The sequence below is a fragment of the Protopterus annectens genome, chromosome 11.part0, assembly GCF_019279795.1.
Source record: "Protopterus annectens isolate FY-2018-M chromosome 11.part0, PAN1.0, whole genome shotgun sequence".
Classification (NCBI taxonomy): Eukaryota; Metazoa; Chordata; order Ceratodontiformes; family Protopteridae; genus Protopterus; species Protopterus annectens.
In genome coordinates, this window is record NC_056745.1 from 1,462,546,017 (window position 1) to 1,462,566,866 (window position 20,850).

Consider the following 20,850-nt stretch of genomic DNA (forward strand, 5'->3'; position numbering starts at 1 on the left):
ACGACTGTTTCTGTCTATTTTATAGTGGTATTACCTGTTTTTCCTGTTTTTATAAGTTTTAATTGTTGGTTGCACTTCTTAGTTTAAGTTTACTTAAAAGTTAAACTACAGGCTAATACACTCAAGTGTACTAGCTTTTGATAGCATTTAATCGAAAAGCAAAGCCTTTATTGTGTTTTCTGTTCTGTCTGTGAAAAAAATTTGAAAAAAACAAAAAAAATTCTTTTTCTCCTAACTTTCCTGGCTAGTTTGTTCCAGTGATCAGATTTTGCTGATCCCTGGGCTTTGTCTTGGTTTCTGTACTTCTCCATTTTTTTTGTTTGGTCAGGGGGAAGTTTCTTTACTCACTAGTGGGAGTGCGGAGTACTGAGCTGCCTGTTTGTCCTCAGAGGAGTGGTTTAAGACAGTAACTTGTAGTTCATTGGCCATTTTGGGTCATTTCCTGCCTTTTCCAGCCCCCTGCTATAAAGCACGCTTTGGCTGGCTTTTCTGGCTGTAGAGAACTCAGCACAGCTCCTCGTGGTATCCAGTAGAGTTCCTAGAGCAGCAGAGAACAGAAAAAGCAACTTTCCAGATTTTAAGTATTTCTTCTTGCATTTTTCGACCATTTGTGTTATTCAACGACTGTTTCTGTCTATTTTATAGTGGTATTACCTGTTTTTCCTGTTTTTATAAGCTTTAATTGTTGGTTGCACTTCTTAGTTTAAGTTTGCTTAAAAGTTAAACTACAGGCTAATACACTCAAGTGTACTAGCTTTTGATAGCATTTAATCAAAAAGCAAAGCATTTATTGTGTTTTCTGTTCTGTCTGTGAAAAAATTTGAAAAAAAACAAAAAAATATTCTTGTTCTCCTAACTTTCCTGGCTAGTTTGTTCCAGTGATCAGATTTTGCTGATCCCTGGGCTTTGTCTTGGTTCCTGTACTTCTCCATTTTCTTTGGTTAGGGGGAAGTTTCTTTACTCACCAGTGGGAGTGGGGAGTACTGAGCTGCCTGTTTGTCCTCAGAGGAGTGGTTTAAGACAGTAACTTGTAGTTCATTGGCCATTTTGGGTAATTTCCTGCCTTTTCCAGCCCCCTGCTATGAAGCACGCTTTAGCGTGCTTTAGCCGATGAAGCTGGAGTTGCCACTAGAGCAGCATCGGGCAGCGCCGGTTTAACAAGGTTAATCTTTTTCTGGCTCCATAAAGTCTGTTCTTCATTTTTTCCCTTAGAACTGCTCTACTAGTGACCTAAACAGTATATCCCTTAACTAAAAAGCGCAGCACTTGTTCCTATAAGTTTTTTTTTTTTTCCCTCAAAAAATAAAAAGCTCAGCACTTGTCTTAAAAGCATCTTCCTTGCAGGTTAAGCACTTCTATATTATACAAAGTCCCTCACTTGCGAACCCCCCCCAGGAGTACCCACTTGCTTACTAAGTCCTCTCTTATTCAGTCTCATACCTAACTTCTCAATTTTTCTAGCATGTCGAAGGGCCAGATGCTGGTATCCTCTCCTGCCCAGTTGGTGAATCTGGGAATATTGAGGCAATGTTACAATTGCCTCATGTACACAGACAACCCTCTCCTCCTCCCACATAACACAAATACTTGCGAGAGATGCAGCTATTTAGCCAAACTGGAGGCTGAGCTCTCTCAACTCAGGACTGGCAAGACCAGACAGGAGGAGAAGGAAACTACACACACCACAAAACCAGCCTCACATAATGCTACCACACCACTGAATCAAACACATAAACACACAAAGACATACTCAGAGGCTCTGAGTAAAAATTTACCTAAACAGCAGAGGCCTCCAAAGCAGACACCCAAGCAACTGCTACCTCAAGACACCCCACAAGCAACACATAAACCACAAAATCAGTGTGCAAAGCAGTCACAGCCCTTAAGGCCAAATACAACACCAAACATACTTGTCATAGGTGACTCCATAGTCAGACACACTGACGTCCCACTCACCAGGCTGAACAAGGAGAGGGTCACAGTAAGCTGCCTATAGGGCGCTAGAATCCGCCACATAACACAAGCACTCTGGTCACTCCACGGCAAGTACAAATATGACACAGTCATTGTCCATGCTGGTGTGAACGACCTGAGACGTACCTCCCTGGACTACATGAAAAGAGACATAGAGGAGGTCTCTGATTATGTAGCCCAGGCAGGTATGACCCTGACCCTGAGCAGTATCCTTCCTTCACCAAGAATGATGCCACAATATAGAGACAAGATGATCAGCTTTAACAATTGGCTTAATTTCTGGTGTCATTCAAAGGGGATCCAGTGTCTGTCTGCCTGGGATGACATGCTTGACAAGCCACGCTGCCAAAGGGACAGCTTGCACCTGTCACCCCTGGGATTCCGGATATTGGCTAAGGCTCTTGCCACCCCATAGTGCCTTTTTAGGCAAGGCTCAAATTCTAAACCTACCACCCTAGAAAACAAAAATGGGAAGAAACTGAGGGTAATGCTGCTCAATGCCAGAAGTCTAAATCTCAAAATGCACGCACTCGAGGCCCTTCTCAGTATGGAGAACATCAATGTCTGTGCTGTAACTGAAACCTGGTTCAAGGCTCCTGAGAGCACCCCGGCACTATCAGGTTTGACCTCATATCATGCGTTCCAGCCCCAAAACCCAGACCACACCACAAAAGGAGGGGGTGTATCCATATTCATAAAGGATACCCACACCTCCAGGTTGGTGACAATGCAAGAAGCTTCAGAAACCATCCAGGTGCAACTAACCATAGGCAAAACTGCTCTACAATTTGTAGCATGCTACAGGCCACCCTCTCAAACTCAGAAACCCCACACAGCCTTCCTGAAGACACTGGAGGGTATAAATGTATCTCCAAACACCATCATATTGGGTGACTTCAACTACCCGAATATAGACTGGGAACATTACTCAAGCCCTAACTTTCTAGCCCAACGGTTCCTGGAGTTCATAAATTCAAATGCCATGGAACAACTAGTCACTGTTCCCACGAGAGGAGAAAATATACTAGATCTCATTATCACAAACATGGGGACAAAATGCTCCACACCGAAGTATATCCCTCATTGGTGAGATCTGATCATAAACTAATCTCACTGGAAATCCACATCCCGCCCCCACCCCAAACAAAAAAGACCACAGTGAAGAACTTCTCTAAAGCAAACTTCACACTACTCAAGACTGGTGTGGTATCCTTCAAGGCCCCTGAGCCAGTGGAAACCACAACCCAAGCTGCGGAAGCCCTTACAAATGCCTTCTATGAACACCTCCAGGACTGCATGGATCAGGCAATCCCAAATAAAACCAAGACTCTTTCCACCAAGGGCAAACCTCCAGTCTGGTGGACCCCAGCCATTAACAAACTTTACAATAAGAGGAGAAAGCTATTACATGATAGAACAAAATCCATAAAAGGGAAGTCACCCCTGATCATTATTAGTAAAAATATACGAGCACTCATAAAATCAACTAAAGCCAATTTTGAGAGAAAAATAGCCATGGATTTGAAAGACAATCATAAGGCCTTTTGCAGCTATGTTAGGAACCTGGGTGGAAACTCCCAGATATGCTCAGAATTAGTCCAAAATGATACAAAAATCACTGAACCCACAGACATTGCCAACATACTGGCAGACAGGTTCAGTGCAAACTTCACCCCCCTCTCCCCCCCTAAAGGAGAGATAACTATCCCAGCGGAGTGTAGCCTCCCAGACATCTCAAATGCGCAGGTGAAGGCTGCTCTCTCTAAAGCTAAAAACACGGCATCAATGGGACTGGATGGTGTCCCTGGCTGTGTGCTACACGAGCTCAATGAGGAACTAAACCCGCACATAAGGCAGCTGTTTAATCTCAGCCTTACCACAGGATACGTGCCCAAGGAGTGGCGTACGGCAACTGTGGTCCTACTCCACAAAGGCGGTGCCTCTACGGACCCTGGTAATTACCACCCCATAAGCTTAACAAGTCTGGTCTGCAAAGCTATGGAGAGGATCATAATGGAGCTCATAAACAAAGATATAGGGGACTTGCAGACATTGGACCCGACCCAGTTTGGCTTTGTCAAGGGCAGTCACCAAGGCCATTTATGAGGGAAAGGCAGTCCATACAGCCTACCTTGACCTTGCAAAGGCTTTCGACACAATACCCCACTCGGGTATTGTAGAAAAACTTACCAGCTTAAATGTAAACCCATATGTCACAAGATGGGCTGCAAACTGGCTTAAGGACAGAACCCACAGGGTTAGAGTTGCTGGCGCTATGTCAGACTCCAAGCCGGTCACAAGTGGTGTCCCACAGGGCTCGGTCCTTGGCCCCCTATTGTTCGGCATCTACTTCTCAGAAGTACAGGCCAACATGGGAGGACTTTGGCTGACAAAGTTTGCAGATGATTGCAAACTGGGCACCATAGTGGAAAGTGCATCGGACACGGATATCCTTCAGAGGGGACTCATGGAAACTGATAGCTGGTGCCAGAGCCATGGCCTGAAGTTAAACGCCAAAAAGTGTATAGTCATACCCTTCGGGAAAAACAAGGTAACCCCAAGCTACCATATAGGTGGCAATCCACTAAGCACAGAAGAGGTTATCAGGGACCTGGGGACCCAGGTTGACAGTGGCCTTTCTTTTGACATGCAAGTTGCTAAAGTGGTTAGAAAGACCTTCTACATTGCCCACCTGATCATGAAGGGATTCACATCCAGATCTAGTGAGGTCATTGTTCCCCTGTACTCTTCACTTATCAGACCAATGATCGAGTACAATGCCCCATTCGGGATGTATCTCACCTGACATCTGCAGCAATTGGAGAGACCACAAAAGTTCCTCACCAAAAGGATAAAGGGACTCCAAAATCTGTCATATGCTGCCAGATTGAAGAAACTCCAGCTCTATTCAGTCGCATACCGTCTGCTCAGAGGTGACATGTGCCTGACATACAAGGCCATGTCCAACCCAGAACTAATGGACATGCTCCACCTCAAAAAATCCAAATCCACCAGAACCACTAGAGCAAGTGACTTAAACCTTAGCACGGATATAAATAGGACATGCTGGAGGGATAGATTTATCACTGAGAGACTCCCTATGCTGTGGAATAAAATCCCGGTCCATGTGAGGCAGAGCACCTCGCTGGCTCTGTTCAAGAGAAATCTTGACCTGTGGATGGGAGATCGTAGGTTTACCCCGGGAATCATCTCTGTGTCACTGCTGGACAGAGGCACAACAAACTAATGGGCACAGTATTCTTTCATATAAGGGGAGGCGTAAGCCACAAAACTTTGGGCTAGGCTTATAAATGCCTTAGGGCAGATAGCCTAGTATAAACCTATGAACCTATGATGCTTCTAAGCAATGTGGCTGCCTCTGTTATATATTTGTTTTTATAAAGTTGTTTAGTCAAGTTCTACAGCCTGTTCCTCTGTATTGTCACAGTATCTTTGCAAATCAGTAAGTCACCACTGAGAAATAATGTTAGCCAGCATTTCTTTCAAGAAGCTGGTGTTGAGGAAAAAATAATAAAACTTACTGCACTTAGAAGCAATCATTACAAAATAAATGGTCAGTTGATTATATTTTATATTTGATATTTATTACGGTTTACTATCAAATGGTCGATTGCCACTCCATCGAACGTCGGATGGTCGACATCGGAAGGTCGGATATATCGAATGTCGAAGTCGAAATATCAATCTAGGAACGGTATTACCATGGGTTGAGGTAGGAGTACATATTAGTCGTACCTACGAACGTCTCCCCTACCTCGACCCATGGTGGAACCCATTTGGAGATTGTTTTCGATAAAACGGTTCGGCCTTCCGGTGTCGACCATCCGACGTTCGATGGAGTGGCAATCGACCATTTGATAGTAAACCATTTATTACATATTCTATAATTATCTATTTATTTAGTTAGTTAGATTGTTAGTTAGTTTAGTTTGTTTTCCAGGTGATACAGTGATCAGTACAGACCACTTACAGGTATATCCTTGGTGAAGACATTCACAAAAAAAGAAAACAGCACGAATTCCCAAAGGCAGAGTGATCATAGAAGGTAGATATCTGCATACACACCTGAAGCAATATGCAAATAATATTAACAAAATAAAAAATCAAATGTGAATTAATTTTAGTAGTAAATATGAGAGGGAAGCACCAGCTGAAAGCAGGGGATCAAAGTAGTAGTGATGCAGGTGAGGAGGGTTTTATATCATTAAATCATACATAGGATCAGCAGTTATATTGCATTCAACGCTTATTATGTGCTAAGAATCATTTCAAAAAAACAAAAACACTTGTTAGTTTACTTACAGCTGAAGGTCTCTCGGCAGTGTAGATAGCAGAATATGAAATACCTTTGTTATTCAGAGCTGAGATTACATTTCTAATTATTTTATCTGTAATTACAAAAATATAAAATAGAACATTTTACTTCTTATATATTTCAGTCATGTTTGCATTCTTGCAATAAAACTATAAGCAACATGCAGCTGATATATACTTCATACAATTACTTTTTTTAAACAAGAATCATCTTTATTGAATTATCACTGATAACACTGGCAATCATAAATTTATATAAATGAAAACAAACCATACTGAGATGTTTTTAGTGGCAAACATTATACATCACATATAATCTTCTATACAGTCATTGACACCTGAACATGACAAAACTCCTTCAGTGCCTGCCTTCCCTTAAGACTTATTCCTCCACCAAAACATTATTCTACCTGTATCGTTCCAACTCTTCTATATAGTTTGCTCTGACTCTTTTCTAAAGATCACACTTCCATTTCTTTTATCTATTTTACTTTAATTATTTATACACGATCGGTTTCGACTTTCCTCGAGATTCAATAAAGTTATTTTTCTGTGCAAGAACAGTGTAGCTGCTCTTGCATGGAAAAAAGACAGCTGAGCGATTCAGTAAATTTCTGAATTAGCATGCACGAGCCTCCCTACACTTTTCTTGCACAGAAAATCGTGCAGCATGCTAATTACCTCATTTGCTGGTGAAAACCTTGCAGATGAGATGAATTAGCGATTCAGTAAGCTGCCAGGTCTCAGTGCAAGAACAGTGTCAGTGCAGAAATGTATTTGGTTAATAACAAACAAAACGGAGGCATGACAGCTCGTAAAAAAGCATGTATTATGTTCATTAGTCATGCCAATGGGCAAATATAAGTCCATTGGCATGAAAAACAATTTAATTTTTATAAAAATCTAAATTTTTTTCGGCCGATCCCAGCCGTTTAAGCATAGAGTAGCAGCGTGCAAACAGGCTCATGCTGAAAATAAAAAAAAAATGTGAAAACCCAATAACCACCAGGTCTTAAACAAACAAACAAAAAAAAAACACGAAATGATAGCACTTTGTACATGTAAGCAAGGGTGTGTGTCTCAGGCTGTATACCTTTGTTTACATTGCCTAAACAGGTGTGCATGGCATGCACCGGGTCTTAAACAAACAAAAAAAAAAAAAAAAAAGAAAAACATGAAATGACAGCACTTTGTACATGTAAGCAAGGGGGTGATTTCATAGTATCAGTTCCATATAAGCAAGACTGAAATTTTCTCTAACTAGTCAAACTACATCCTGTGAAAACAATTTGTTACATTTTGTATAAGTAACACAGGGCAGAATGGTATTAGCAGGAGGCATCAGGCATTTGCATAATTGTTATAGCAGCAGAAATTATTCTAAAATGATAGATGTCATGATATTTTGCATAAATCTGTAAACTAGTATGTGTCACAAATAGATTTGCTGAATCAAGTATATAATGCAGAAAATCCCTCCAACCAAAGTGAGCATATGGGCAGTGCAGCGCTAAAGCGGTTAGCATTGTCAACTCACAGCAAGAGTTTCTCTGGTTCGATTCTTGGTTGGGGTGCCTTCAGTGTGGAGTCTACATGTCCACTCTGCGTTCATGTGGGTTTCCTCTGGTGCTCTGGTTTCCTTCCACATTCCAAAGACATGCATCTGGAGCATTTCTCCCCAGGCCTCCATTGTGGTAATTAAATGTTAAATAAAATAAAAATATGTTTAATGGCCTAACTGCATTCCTCAGCCTTAAAATTGCTACCGACTGCATTAATAAGCATCATCATTACAATTACTGTACGACAATAATATTTCTCCTCAGTTATCCTCTTGCCTTCTAGTTTACCTTGTTTTACAGGGAAATCAGCTCAGACACATGAGAATCCAAAGACACATGCCAGTTGTATAACTTTGAGGTAGTAAGGAGGTTTGTTTTAAATATAAGGCAGTACAGTCATGGAATGAAGTTTTTCCCAAGCATCTGTGGTTGACAGACTTTATTCTGAGATGCTATCAAATTTCTACTAAATTAACTACAGTTTATAATGTCTGTACTAGATCACAGTGTGCCATATATGGTGTAGTATTCCCTGCTGCTTATATGTGCCATCTGCTGTGTGGGTTTAAACCCCTGATTGTGCTGCTGTATCTATCTACCTGTACTTTACTCAATGATCTACATATCAGGGCTTCATTATTTATTTATGCATTTGTTTATTTTCAACTCCCATGCATTTTTATACAGCATGTCATTAAGCCTAGTTAAAAATGTAAATTTCACATTTTTACTTAAAAATGTGAATGTCACAAAATGTATTGAAGATGTCACTACTCTGAAAGGTGTAGCCATCAGAGCTAACCGAAAACCCTGGCTCAACAGTGGGGTATACATATTACTGAGAGCATGTAATGCTGCCTTTAGGGCTGGAGACAGAGAGGCTTTGAAGAAGACTAGCGCTAACTTCATCAAAGGTCTGAAATTAGCAAAATGGGCCTATAGTCTAAAAATATAAAGACACCTCTCTAACCAGAAAAATCCCAGGCAGCTGTGGAGAGGCATCCAAACCATCACAGACTATAAGCCACCATCCATGTGATGTGATGATAACCAAGATACAAATCATCACAGACTATAAGCCACTATCCACGCAATGTGTTGATAACCCAGATCCAATCCATCACAGACTATAAGCCACCATCCACACGATGTGATGATAACCAGACTTTTTAAATAAGCTAAACATCTACTTCAGCAGATTCGAGGAATCGAATAGAACCTCACCAGAGAGACTACCCACAAATGAAGATGCCACATCGCTATTCCTCAACCTGGATAAAATACACAAGAACCTACATAAGGTTCATCTGGGCAAAGCAGCTGGTCCAGATAGGATCGTGGGGAAGCTCCTTAAAAACTGTGCTGATCAGCTGGCACCAGTCTTCATAGACATTTTCAGTATATCTCTCAGCCAGGAAAAAGTGCCCAAATGCTTCAAGACCACCAACATCATCCCTCTGCCCAAGAAACCATCTCCAGCATCGTTAAATGATTACTGGTCAATTGCACTTACCTCAGTAGTGATGACGTTTCAAAAAAATGGTCAAGAATCATCTAACATTCTACCTACCTGATACATTTGATCCTTTACAATTCGCATACAATCCAAATTGATCTACTGAGAATGTCATACCTTTAACACTTCATCACACCTTGGACCACCTGGAAAATAAGGACTGTTGCATATGCATGCTGTTCATAGACTTCAGGTCAGCCTTCAACACAGTTATTCCACAACAACTGCTGTCTAAGCTGAGTAAACTGAGCATAAAAAACACAATATGTAACTAGTCCCTCAACTTCCTAACTGAAAGGCCAGAAATAGATTGAGCTGGAAAGCATCACTCAAACAGCATCATCCTAAACACCGGGGCCCCACAAGGTTGCGTACACAGTCCACTTCTTTTCACAGGTCTAACACACGACTGCACAGCTATGCATCAGTCAAATAGACTCATCAAATTTGCAGATGACACCACAGTAATTGGCCTTATCAAGAAGGAAGATGAAGGGGGCTACAGGGAGGAAGTGAACCAACTTGTTCATCGGTGCACTGACAACAACTTAGCACTAAATGTTGGGAAAACCAAGGAAATCATCATTGATTTTAAGAATAAGAAAAAACCACACACCCCTATCATCATCAATGGTGTTGCAGCAGAGACAGTGAATAGCACCAAATTCCTAGAGGTGCATATCTTGCAAGACCTACGTTGGGCCACAAACACTTCCTATCATATAAAGAGAGCCCAACAATGCCTCCACTTCCTTAGGAGACTTCGTAGAGCCAACCTCCCCCCACAGGTTCTACTCACCTTCTACAGAGCCACGATTGAAACTGTACTGACAAACTACATCATTGTCTGGTATGGAAATTGTTCTCGAGCTTATCAGAAGGCACTGAATATGATTGTTAAACAGGCCACAAAAATCATTGGCTCCAACATTCAATCTCTACTGGGCATATATTCCAACAGAAGCTATGCAGAGTCCAAAAACTACTGAGGAATATACACTATCCAGCTAATGGACTGTTCAAACTCCTGCCAACAAGGAAGTGCTACAGAAGCATTAGATGCAGGACATCCAGATTCCGCCACAGCTTCTTACTACATGCTATCAGAATGCTGAACAACAAACCCATAGCCTAACATGCAACACAGATAAAACCAACATTATTTATGTGCAATATGTCATTGTTATTTAAATAACTCTCTGCATACCTCACTTTGTACATCTGCACTATGAAAACTGAAAACGGTAAGTTTATGGTATATGTTGGTGGTGGGTAAGTTTACATTGTGCCTCTCTTATTTATTACGGTACTGTTTTTTGGATATCCTTACTACTGAGTATGTTGCTGCTGTTGTATTTGTTGTGTTTCTGATGTTGTATTTGTTGTGTCTCTGATGTAAACAGAGCTTTCAAATTTGTTTTACTTCATTTACTTTTTTGTATCTTATTTTTTATTTTTATTTTTATTTAATTTAATTTTTGTAAATTAATTTAATATATCTTCCTTCTGTAAACTGTCATTCATATGGTACGAGCCTGAGTATCAAAATTTCATGCAGCGATACACACTTTTTCCTCTGTGTTGATCTGTATGACAATAAAGTTCACTTTGTCTTTGGTGTTTCTTAATTTACTGCCATTCAGGAAACAATACATGTACAAAGTCTGAACATTACTGGTTGTCAGCTATGTTCTATGTTTTAGTGCATGCTACATGTAGTATAGGCTAAGAACATTGCTTGTTTTCATTTTCCTTCTTATTGCTGCATTTAACATCCCATTTCCTGTGCTGAGGTTTGTGCATTTAACATCCTTTGTCCTGCTGAGGTTTGTGCATTTAACATCCAATTTCCTGTGCGGAAGTTTGTGCATTTAACATCCTATTTCCTGTGCGGAGGTTTGTGCATTTAACATCCTATTTCCTGTGCGGAGGTTTGTGCATTTAACATTCTATTTCTTGTGTGGAGGTTTGTCCATTTAACATCCTATTTCCTGTGCGGAGGTTTGTGCATTTAACATCCTATTTCCTGTGCGGAGGTTTATGCATTTAACATCCTATTTCTCTCCAAAATAGGAATTCCAAAAAAACATGCATCTGGAGCATTTCTCCCTGGGCCTCCGCTGAAAACAGGCTCTGTGGAACCTAGTCGGACATTCCATGTCAACAAATGTTAAATTAAATAAAAAAAAATATTTCCTGTGCAGAGGTTTGTGCATTTAACATCCTTTGTCCTGCTGAGGTTTGTGCATTTAACATCCTATTTCCTGTGTGGAGTTTTGTGCATTTAACATTCTATTTCCTGTGCGGAGGTTTGTGCATTTAGCATCCTATTTCCCGTGTGAAGGTTTGTGCATTTAACATCCTATTTCCTGTGTGGAGGTTTGTGCATTTAGCATCCTATTTCCCGTGTGGAGGTTTGTGCATTTAACATCCTATTTCCTGTGCAGAGGTTTGTGCATTTAACATCCTTTGTCCTGCTGAGGTTTGTGCATTTAACATCCTATTTCCTGTGTGAAGTTTTGTGCATTTAACATCCTATTTCCTGTGCGGAGGTTTGTGCATTTAGCATCCTATTTCCCGTGTGGAGGTTTGTGCATTTAACATCTTAATTCCTGTGCGGAGGTTTGTGCATTTAACATCCTATTTCCTGTGCAGAGGTTTGTGCATTTAACATCCTATTTCCTGTGCGGAGGTTTATGCATTTAACATCCTATTTCCTGTGTGGAGTTTTTTGCATTTAACATCCTATTTCCTGTGCGGAGGTTTGTGCATTTAACATCCTATTTCCTGTGCGGAGGTTTGTGCATTTAACATCCTACTTCCTGTGTGGAGGTTTGTGCATTTAACATCCTATTTCCTGTGCGGAGTTTTGTGCATTTAACATCCTATTTCCTGTGTGGAGGTTTGTGCATTTAACATCCTATTTCCTGTGCTGAGGTTTGTGATTTGTGGTACAACCAGAAATCTTACAGAGACTCAGTATTAGACTGTTTTGCAGTTTTAATTTTTGTTCTACGACTGGTGAATGGAGTATTGGCATCAGAAATGTGCTGCTCTGTGTTTTACTGCTTATTTATTTTATTTTATTTTTATTTTGCTCTTGTTTACTGGGTTTGTCTGGCTGGGTTTTCACAAAAAAAAAAAAAAAAAATTAGTAGCCACCCAGGAAGCTCTGAAATATTACAAACAATCTTAGACAGACATTCAGTAATATACATAAACAGACATTGAATAATATACATTAACAATTACAAATGCATTTGCTAATTAGATTTCATTCATATGAAAGTAGCGGCAACTATTACAGTATAAAATATACTTATGCATTGGTAGATGTTGAACATAGAGCAATTTAAAAGGTGTATTAGTGGGTTTGGCAGACATATGCAATTACTGGTAAAACTATTTAGGGTAGATAATGTTAATATTGTAGTCAGGGCAGTGTGCTGGTAGGGGGGCCCTGTCACAACATTAGTTTAAATAAAATAGTAAAAGTGTTCTTACTTTGCTAAAGGACCACGTACTGTTACTTGAAAAATTAGAAAAACAAAAGAAAAGTTTTCCTGATTTGCCTACGTTCAGTGTCCACATCCAGCCAATGAAACAGGAGCAAGCATGCAAGCAGAGATGGAGTGAGAATTAATTTCAAAAAAGAAGTGCAGCGAGCTGGTATTGCTTCTACAGGCAGGTTCTCACCAGAGAGTTCTGCAACATATGAGCATTAAGAACAGAGAGCACATTGGTTTAACTTTCAAGGGGGGCATTTGGATACAGGCAAGTATTTATTTATTTATTTTACATTTGTTGACCGGGATAGTCTGACTGGATATATGTCCATTTTCAGCTGTGGCCCGGGGAGAAAAGCTCCAAGATAATAATACACATTGAACATTTAGTAAGTGCTAGTTTCAAGCAGATTACAGTCATAAGCAATACCAGCATCTAGCACATATAGTACTAACGTATTATAAAACTCTTTACAAAACATAACATTATTTTCAAAGTTATATATACATAACATTACATTCAGGTTTGAGACACATTGAGCAGCAGTTATACAATTGACCCTTCCTGAAATGGTGTGGTAGAAAAAGTTAGAAGTAGTTGAAGGTAAGACAACTAAGTGATAGAGATGTCACTAGTCAGGGTAAGTGCAAGGACATAGCCAATGAGTTTTGAAGTATTTCTTGAGTTTGTTTTTGAATTGAGTTAGTGAGGGTTCTAGGGTCAAGTCAGCTGGGACTCTGTTCCATGTTTTTCCAACAGAGTTGGCAAACAGAGAGTCCCCAGCTGAGTAGTTGGATTTGTATGTTTGAACTAGGAGTCTAGTGGATGATCGCAGTGGCCGGGTGCTGGTGTAGGGGCTAATAATATTTTTAGGGCAGGTGAATTTTCTGGTTGGTAAAGGACTTTATGTGCCACTATTAGCTGGTTGAACTGCAGTAGGCTAGGCAGTTCAAGCCATCCTAGGTGATTTAGGTTGTGACAGTGGTGTGTCCGGTAGGCTGTGCCAGTAGCAAATCTGGCAATGTGGTTATAGCAGGATAATAGTTTATTAAGATCTGTTTTGTTTAAGTTGGAGAATAGAGGTGAGGCGTAGAGAAGAGTTGATAGTAGATGGAAACGGGCAATTGCAGTTCTAGCAAGTGGGGTAAGGAAAGATTTGATTCTGTAAAGAGAGCCAAGTTTTTTATTAATGGTTTTTGATAGTTTGATTGATCAAACTTCAGGTTATTATCAACTATAACACCCAGTAGTTTAGTTTGGGCTTCTGGGGAGATAATATTTCCATTGTTAGCAGTTATGTTGAATGATGGTGGGGGGGGGGTCCTGCATGTGAGGGAGAAGAGGAGCAGCTTGGTTTTTTGGGGGTTTAGGATTAGATGCTGATTGGAGAGCCATTTTTCCACTCTATTGAAGGTATTTTGGGTTAATGTGAATAAAGTAGCTGGTGAGGTGTCAGAACAAATCAAGGTGGAGTCATCTGCATATTGAATGCAGGTAGCATATGGGTTGACTGAATGAAGGTCGTTGATAAAGATGGAGAAAAGAAGGGGTCCCTGGGGGACTCCTAATGTGATGTGTAGGCGAGATGATAGCTTGTCCTTCCATAGGACTGCCTGTTGCCTGCCCTGCAGGTAGGATTAAAACCATTGGGGTGCATGGCTGTTTAAGGAGAAGGCCTTCAAGTAAGAGCAGTGTGTGTGTTTGTGTGTGTGTGTGTGTGTGTGTGTGTGTGTGTGTGTGTGTGTGTGTGTGTGTGTGTGTGTGTGTGTGTGTGTGTGTGTGTGTGTGTGTGTGTGTGTGTGTGTGTGTGTGTGTGTGTGTGTGTGTGTGTGTGCGTGCGTGCGTGCGTGTGCGTGTGTGTGTGTGTGTGTGTGTGTGTGTGTGTGTGTGTGTGTGTGTGTGTGTGTGTGTGTGTGTGTGTATGAAATGCCTCACTTAGTTATGGGTCACTCAGAGAGTCAAATCCTGTTTTTTAGGTACAGGGGGTAGGAGACTTAAACTAACTGCTAGACTCAATTTCTTAAGCAGAGAGACTTATGATTTGGCACATGCAAAACCACTTGTTCTGTTTACTTATTAGAATGCTTCTCTGCAGAGAAGACATAGGGATATCAAAAATGAGATGCAGGTGTTCTGCAAGCATGTAAGCCCCCCCCCCCAAAAAAAAAACAGTATACTATATGCAGTAATATATTTGATTTTTTTATGACTTGTGGGTTGTTGAAAAGAACCTACTGCTACAGCATTTATACTGTTTTTAATTGTTTTGCAATATGCATTGCACTAAAGCATGAATTAATTCATTAATAGGCCTGGACTGTGCAATATAGTCTAAACACGTTGCATTTTAGTAATATATTTTGCAGTATTTTACATTTGTCAGGTCATATAGTCTGAATTATTTAGTGATGATCAGAACTGTGTGATCTTCAGCACCCCTTATATAGTCATTGTTGTATATTATTGTGGTACAGTCATCTGTACAAGATCAGATTATAAATGATTTCTGTAGTTACGTAAATCCTGTTAGTCAGGCAGTTAGCACATAGAGCTAAAGCTCCAACTTGTTATTCAGCTGCTTCCTGGGGCAAGGGTGCAGAGTTTGAATCTTTCCACCTTCATTTACATCCTGTGTGACATTGGGCAAATCATTTAATCAGACAGTGCTTTGGAGCAGTTGGGAATTTGTGCGAGGTTCCTTAATGGTTCTCAGGCATAACCAGTCTTAGACATAGGCCAACTAGGTGGTCACCAAAGGTGCCACTCCAGTAGGGACACTTTTCCAGTATTTATTGTTTAATTTTTTGTAGTAAAGAAATGGTTTCTTTAAAATATGTTGGATGAATGATGTAGGCAGGCCAGGATGGGGGCACCAGGTGGTTTGGGAGGGTGGTGTGGAGCCCTTTTGCCTAGGACACCAGTTGACCAAAGGGTGTCCCTGTCCCCAGGACTGCATGCCTAGTAACTATGAACCCGTTGCCATTTTTTTACCAGACATTTCCTGTCATGTAGCTGATCTAGTTCAGTAAATGTTATGACAATATCACAAATACACTGTTTTTTAAATGCAACACAAGCAATTTATTCTTCAGGGGCAGCAAGCAGTGCATTTGTAGATGAAGTACTGAAATTCAAAGTTGTTTGCCAGCAGCAACCTCTTTATTAGTTACAGATTACTTTAATGAGGAATTATTCAGATGACTTTTACTTCTACAGAGATTGCACATATTAACGCATCATATATAATCAGGTGCTTAATATTTCTTATTCTGTCATAAATGCTCATCTGTTTAAACTGTACTACACATGGCTGGATCTTATGATATGATGCTTGTAATCTTTATACAGTTTCATGCAGTTCATCCAAGCTACCAAAAAGGCACATGTAATTTATATCCTTATAACAATAAGGGATATACAGCATCAGCAAAGTGACTATAGTTGTTAGTGGTGGAGTAAGGGGCTCTCTGTGGATGAAAGTACCTTATGCTTTTGTCTGTTCATTTTTAAATGGTCTTTAATCTGGCTTTGCAGGAGCAGTATTTGTGTGTGTGTGTGTGTGTGTGTGTGTGTGTGTGTGTGTGTGTGTGTGTGTGTGTGTGTGTGTGTGTGTGTGTGTGTGTGTGTGTGTGTGTGTGTGTGTGTGTGTGTGTGTGTGTGTGTGTGTGTGTGTGTGTGTGTGAATTAAATTTAAATACTTTGGCTATTTTGTGTTTGAGTGAAACAAATTTTAAATATATGCCTTTGGTTATTATATTTTTTGACACAGACATCTGAGAAGGGAGCATTCAACAACATACCTATAATTGTTTTTTTTTTCCTGGGATGTCTGTGTTTAAAAATGACCCTACTGAGATTATAAAGTTAATAAAGAGGTTACCGCTGGCAAACAACTTTGAATTTCTATTTGACCATGGTCTGGCTGTGATTGTAGTTAACAGTAGGGGTGTAAAGCAGGTTCAGAGACAATTTTATATCTATATCTATATCTACGTCTATACCTATATCTACATATATGGCTCTCACAAAGTTTATATTTGAAGTATAGATGTAGAGGTGAGCAATGTAACAAAATAATGTATATATCTTGGTGATTGTAGATCATAGTGTAAAGTGTGAGCTGTATCTTTAAGAAGCATGCAAGGCTGTGTGTGCATGTATATATCTCAGACACATGTGATCCCTAGTGCCATTTTGAATGAGCAGCAAGATAGTGAGCATGCGTGATCACAGTCACTAGTTTGTATATAATTTACTTACGTTATAGTTAGTAAACCTCTATAGTGATGTGTTTGCATAAAATAAAGTGCTTGAATAGAACCCATGAAGACTGCTTGAACAGAACCCACAAAGCCTCTTTTTTGGTGTCTAAAACACGAAAGCGGCAGTGATGTTAGTAAAACTATTCAGATATTGGTGAAGAGACTTCATGCCTACCAACTCCTCTCATCTTTTCTGCCATTAGCTAGTTTCTGGGTTCATTTCACTTACTGCCTACTGCAGGAGCCAAGGAGTATGAATAATCCTTCACCCACCCCTTTTACCCATCCACCCCATAAATAAGAAAAAAGTTTGCAGTCCTCCAAACTGACTCATTTCTTAACACTATTAACATAATACTCTGCAGTGCAGTGTCCCAGATATCAGTCTCTATCTTTCTCTCTCTCCCTTTGTTTTGATCCCTCTGACTTTTACACTTGTCACCACTCTTACATCTATAGTATTGCTCAGCCTTTCTCTGCACCCAATAATCTACACACAAACTATAGCTATATGCAGCTTCTCACGCACCCTTAATATCTCATTCAAGTTAGAGTCCTTCTTCATTCTCATAGTTAATATCTCTTAGTGCTGTCAAGACTCAGCCCATCCCTACCTATATTTCCCTAATAACTGAAGCTGTTCTTAAGCCACTTTATTAAACCCCTCATAATCATTAATATACTTAAGACGTAATAACTTATTCCTTCTCAATATAAAGCTTTTCTAATTTGTGTTGATATTCAACATAGTCTTAGCCCTAAGACATGTTAAGGTTAATCTTTTAAATGTCTAAAATGTTAAAAATTAGTTTCCCTGTCATGAAACCTGGACATATTACAATTATTGGTATTACAGAGTCTGGCTAAAAACAGCAGTCGATTAGATAAAAAGAGTCAGTGGTAAACACTTACTTCTGGTCAAAGTTCTATATGTATATTCTTTCATTGTTTTCTCATCTATGCTTGCTCAGTCTAGCCCCAGGTGAGTCATTACTGATGTCAGTTTTGGTAATACCTTAAAACTGTGCACTGTGGCCACTTATAGGTCAGTATTGTCTAGCTCTATTGGTGCTGCAGGATAATGCTGTGACTTTGAACCGGCAATCTAAGTTATATCAGTACCTTAGGAACTTGATAGATCCAGCATGGGGAAAGAGAGGAACAATGGGACATACCTACTCACTTCTCCTTGAGTGAGGAAGGAGCATATTCATGGGCACATCTTCCATGATGAAGACCAAGGCTCACACAGAAAAGCTGCTGACAAGGGAAAGGGGAGAGCAGGACCATTTGTTTGTGTACATGCAAAGACATGTACATTAATCACAGATGACCATTGTATCACAATCTCTTATATACATGGCACTGCAGAGGGCATGGCAGGACTCAAACACAAATCTGCAGAATGTAGATAGATCTTCTGACTCCTGACATACTTGATGTTTAACCAGGAAAACAAAGCGAACATAATATCTTGCTTCAGGGGAATGGACAGGTCTATGAGGAGGCTGGGGGTGGGTTAGGGCTTGATAGGCAGTGAGTTATGAGCCAGTGAAATACTTACAGCCCACTATTTTCATGAATTATACACATAAAGTCATGTATGCAATACATGCTACATTCTACATTACCTGTACGTTGACACTTGACAATTCCCAGTAATTCCAGGGAGTCTTATCTGGGGTGACACATTTTCTACCAAGTTCATCTTTTCCTTCAAAAGTCTGACTCAAGTAATCACAGATTGCTGTTTACAGATACACACAGCCCTAATCAATTAATCGCAGCTCACAATCTTATGTCATTGAACTTCACAGACTTTTACACAAACTGACTTCCTCATTAGATGCTCTGACATTGATGGCTCATGTCCTGACTTTGACTTGCAGCTCTGATGCCTAGAGGAGCTGACCACAGAGGGAGACAAGATTGGTGATGCTTCCCCTGCTTGCCCACTGTTGGGGGTAGGAGTGGGTAAGTGCTAGAGATGTGTATTCAGCATTAGAATCACTGTTGAAGGCCGGGGTTCATACTAAAGATGTCATCTCAAAGGAAGACAAGGCCTTTGGATGCATCACATGTACATGCATGGATATACCTCATGGAGACACATTACTCATCCTCCCTCAAAGGCTAATGTGCATGCATGCATAGCAACAATAGGGCTTAACACACACCCCAAAGCCATGACATATAGATGAGGACTCTTACTCCCAATCTGATTGACTCTCACTTCACCCCAATAAAGAAATGATCCACAGGCCTTTCATTTCAGGGAATGAATCTTTTCAGTGAGTTACTGAGATAGACAAGATCAATGATTTGTGAGGGGGCCAGGACAAAAATGCAACACAAGAAAAAAAAAATCATCAAATCACCCCCCCACTCCAACCTCACACACGCGCACACACACACACACACACACACACACGCACACGCACACACACACACACACACACACACACAAAACCAACTCTGAAAAATACATTTTTTCTTTTCATTTTGTATTCCCAGATGCATTTCCGTGCTGAAATGAGTCCTGAATCAGTCCATCTCCTTGTTTGCCAAACAAACATACACAATTAAAAATATATCCTAACTACTGCAGGTTGAATCAGAAATTATAGCTTACTTAAAGATCCCTGTTATTATTCAGGCATTGCATCCTACTGCAGTGTAAAATGATATCCTATTATGCTGGAACAGTAAAGGCTGGTCCAGCCATAACAGTACACAATCAGAGAGATTACAGCCTCAATTTGAATTCCATTTGAGTCTGTTGTATCATGATCCTCAATTTGAATTTGATTTAGAGTCTCTTATACCACATCTTTTGTTATAATTTTAATGTAGAAATTCAAAACCTGCTCCCAATCATTACATGTTGCCCTAGTTTGCCCACCGATAACAGCTAGTATAGTTCAGTTTTATCTCACCTGGATGATCTCAGATCACATATATTAAACATTTCTGAAATATCCCAATTATTTTTTTTTTCTGCTAATATCTATTTTGACCACTCTTTACAGCTGTCTTTGCACTGTTACTAAAGCATAGCTTTTAATATTCGGTATAAAACAGACTCCTTTATTTGAGCAGGTATGCTCCCAGAAAAAACCTCCAGGGCATTTACATTCCATTTCAGTTTTAGTGCCTTTTTAGTCAAATCAAGCCTGATTTCATTTCAAATATTTTCCAGTCTCCAATTGTTTTCATTGCAGAACAGTGTCTCTGATTAGATGCCTTTTTTCTCTCTGTCCAAGAGTGAGACTTCTATCATTCTGTAAGACCTCCAGAGCTGGGTGTTCTTACTCAAGCAGAATAACAATTTCCCCCTGCAGGCCTTCCAGGGAGAATGACGTCTTTATCCCTGGAAGGCCTGTAGAACTTTATACAACAGCTCAGATGTAATCTCACAGGACCCAAGAGTCGGCATTGCTTTCTTGTCCTTTGCTGTCATATCTCTGAGGTATACCCTGTCATTTTGCATGACCTTGATGTGATTGTTAATATATTTCCTAATAACAACAGTCCCCAAATCATTTTCTAGCTCTAGGTTCCTAATATTGCCCTTACCCAAGTGTGAATTTTCCCCTTTTTTGCAGTTATCCTCACCATGCATTTGGAGTTTTAAAACAGACCTATTGCATCTCAGAAATACTTTCTGCATAGTAGGGTCCCTAGTCAACCATGC

At 40.1% G+C, this 20,850-nt stretch overlaps 1 protein-coding gene across 1 annotated transcript in view; it reads right to left on the minus strand.

Annotated features, from left to right (window-relative positions):
* The window catches only part of LOC122815905 (V-type proton ATPase subunit S1-like), a gene marked incomplete at its 5' end in the record, with an annotated part of 315,745 nt that overhangs the window by 217,908 nt on the left and 76,987 nt on the right, over nucleotides 1–20,850 (minus strand). Inside the window, one exon of the mRNA XM_044088754.1 lies at nucleotides 6,298–6,383. Within this exon, the coding sequence (XP_043944689.1) occupies nucleotides 6,298–6,383 (86 nt within the window). The remainder of the gene's footprint in view (nucleotides 1–6,297; nucleotides 6,384–20,850) is intronic.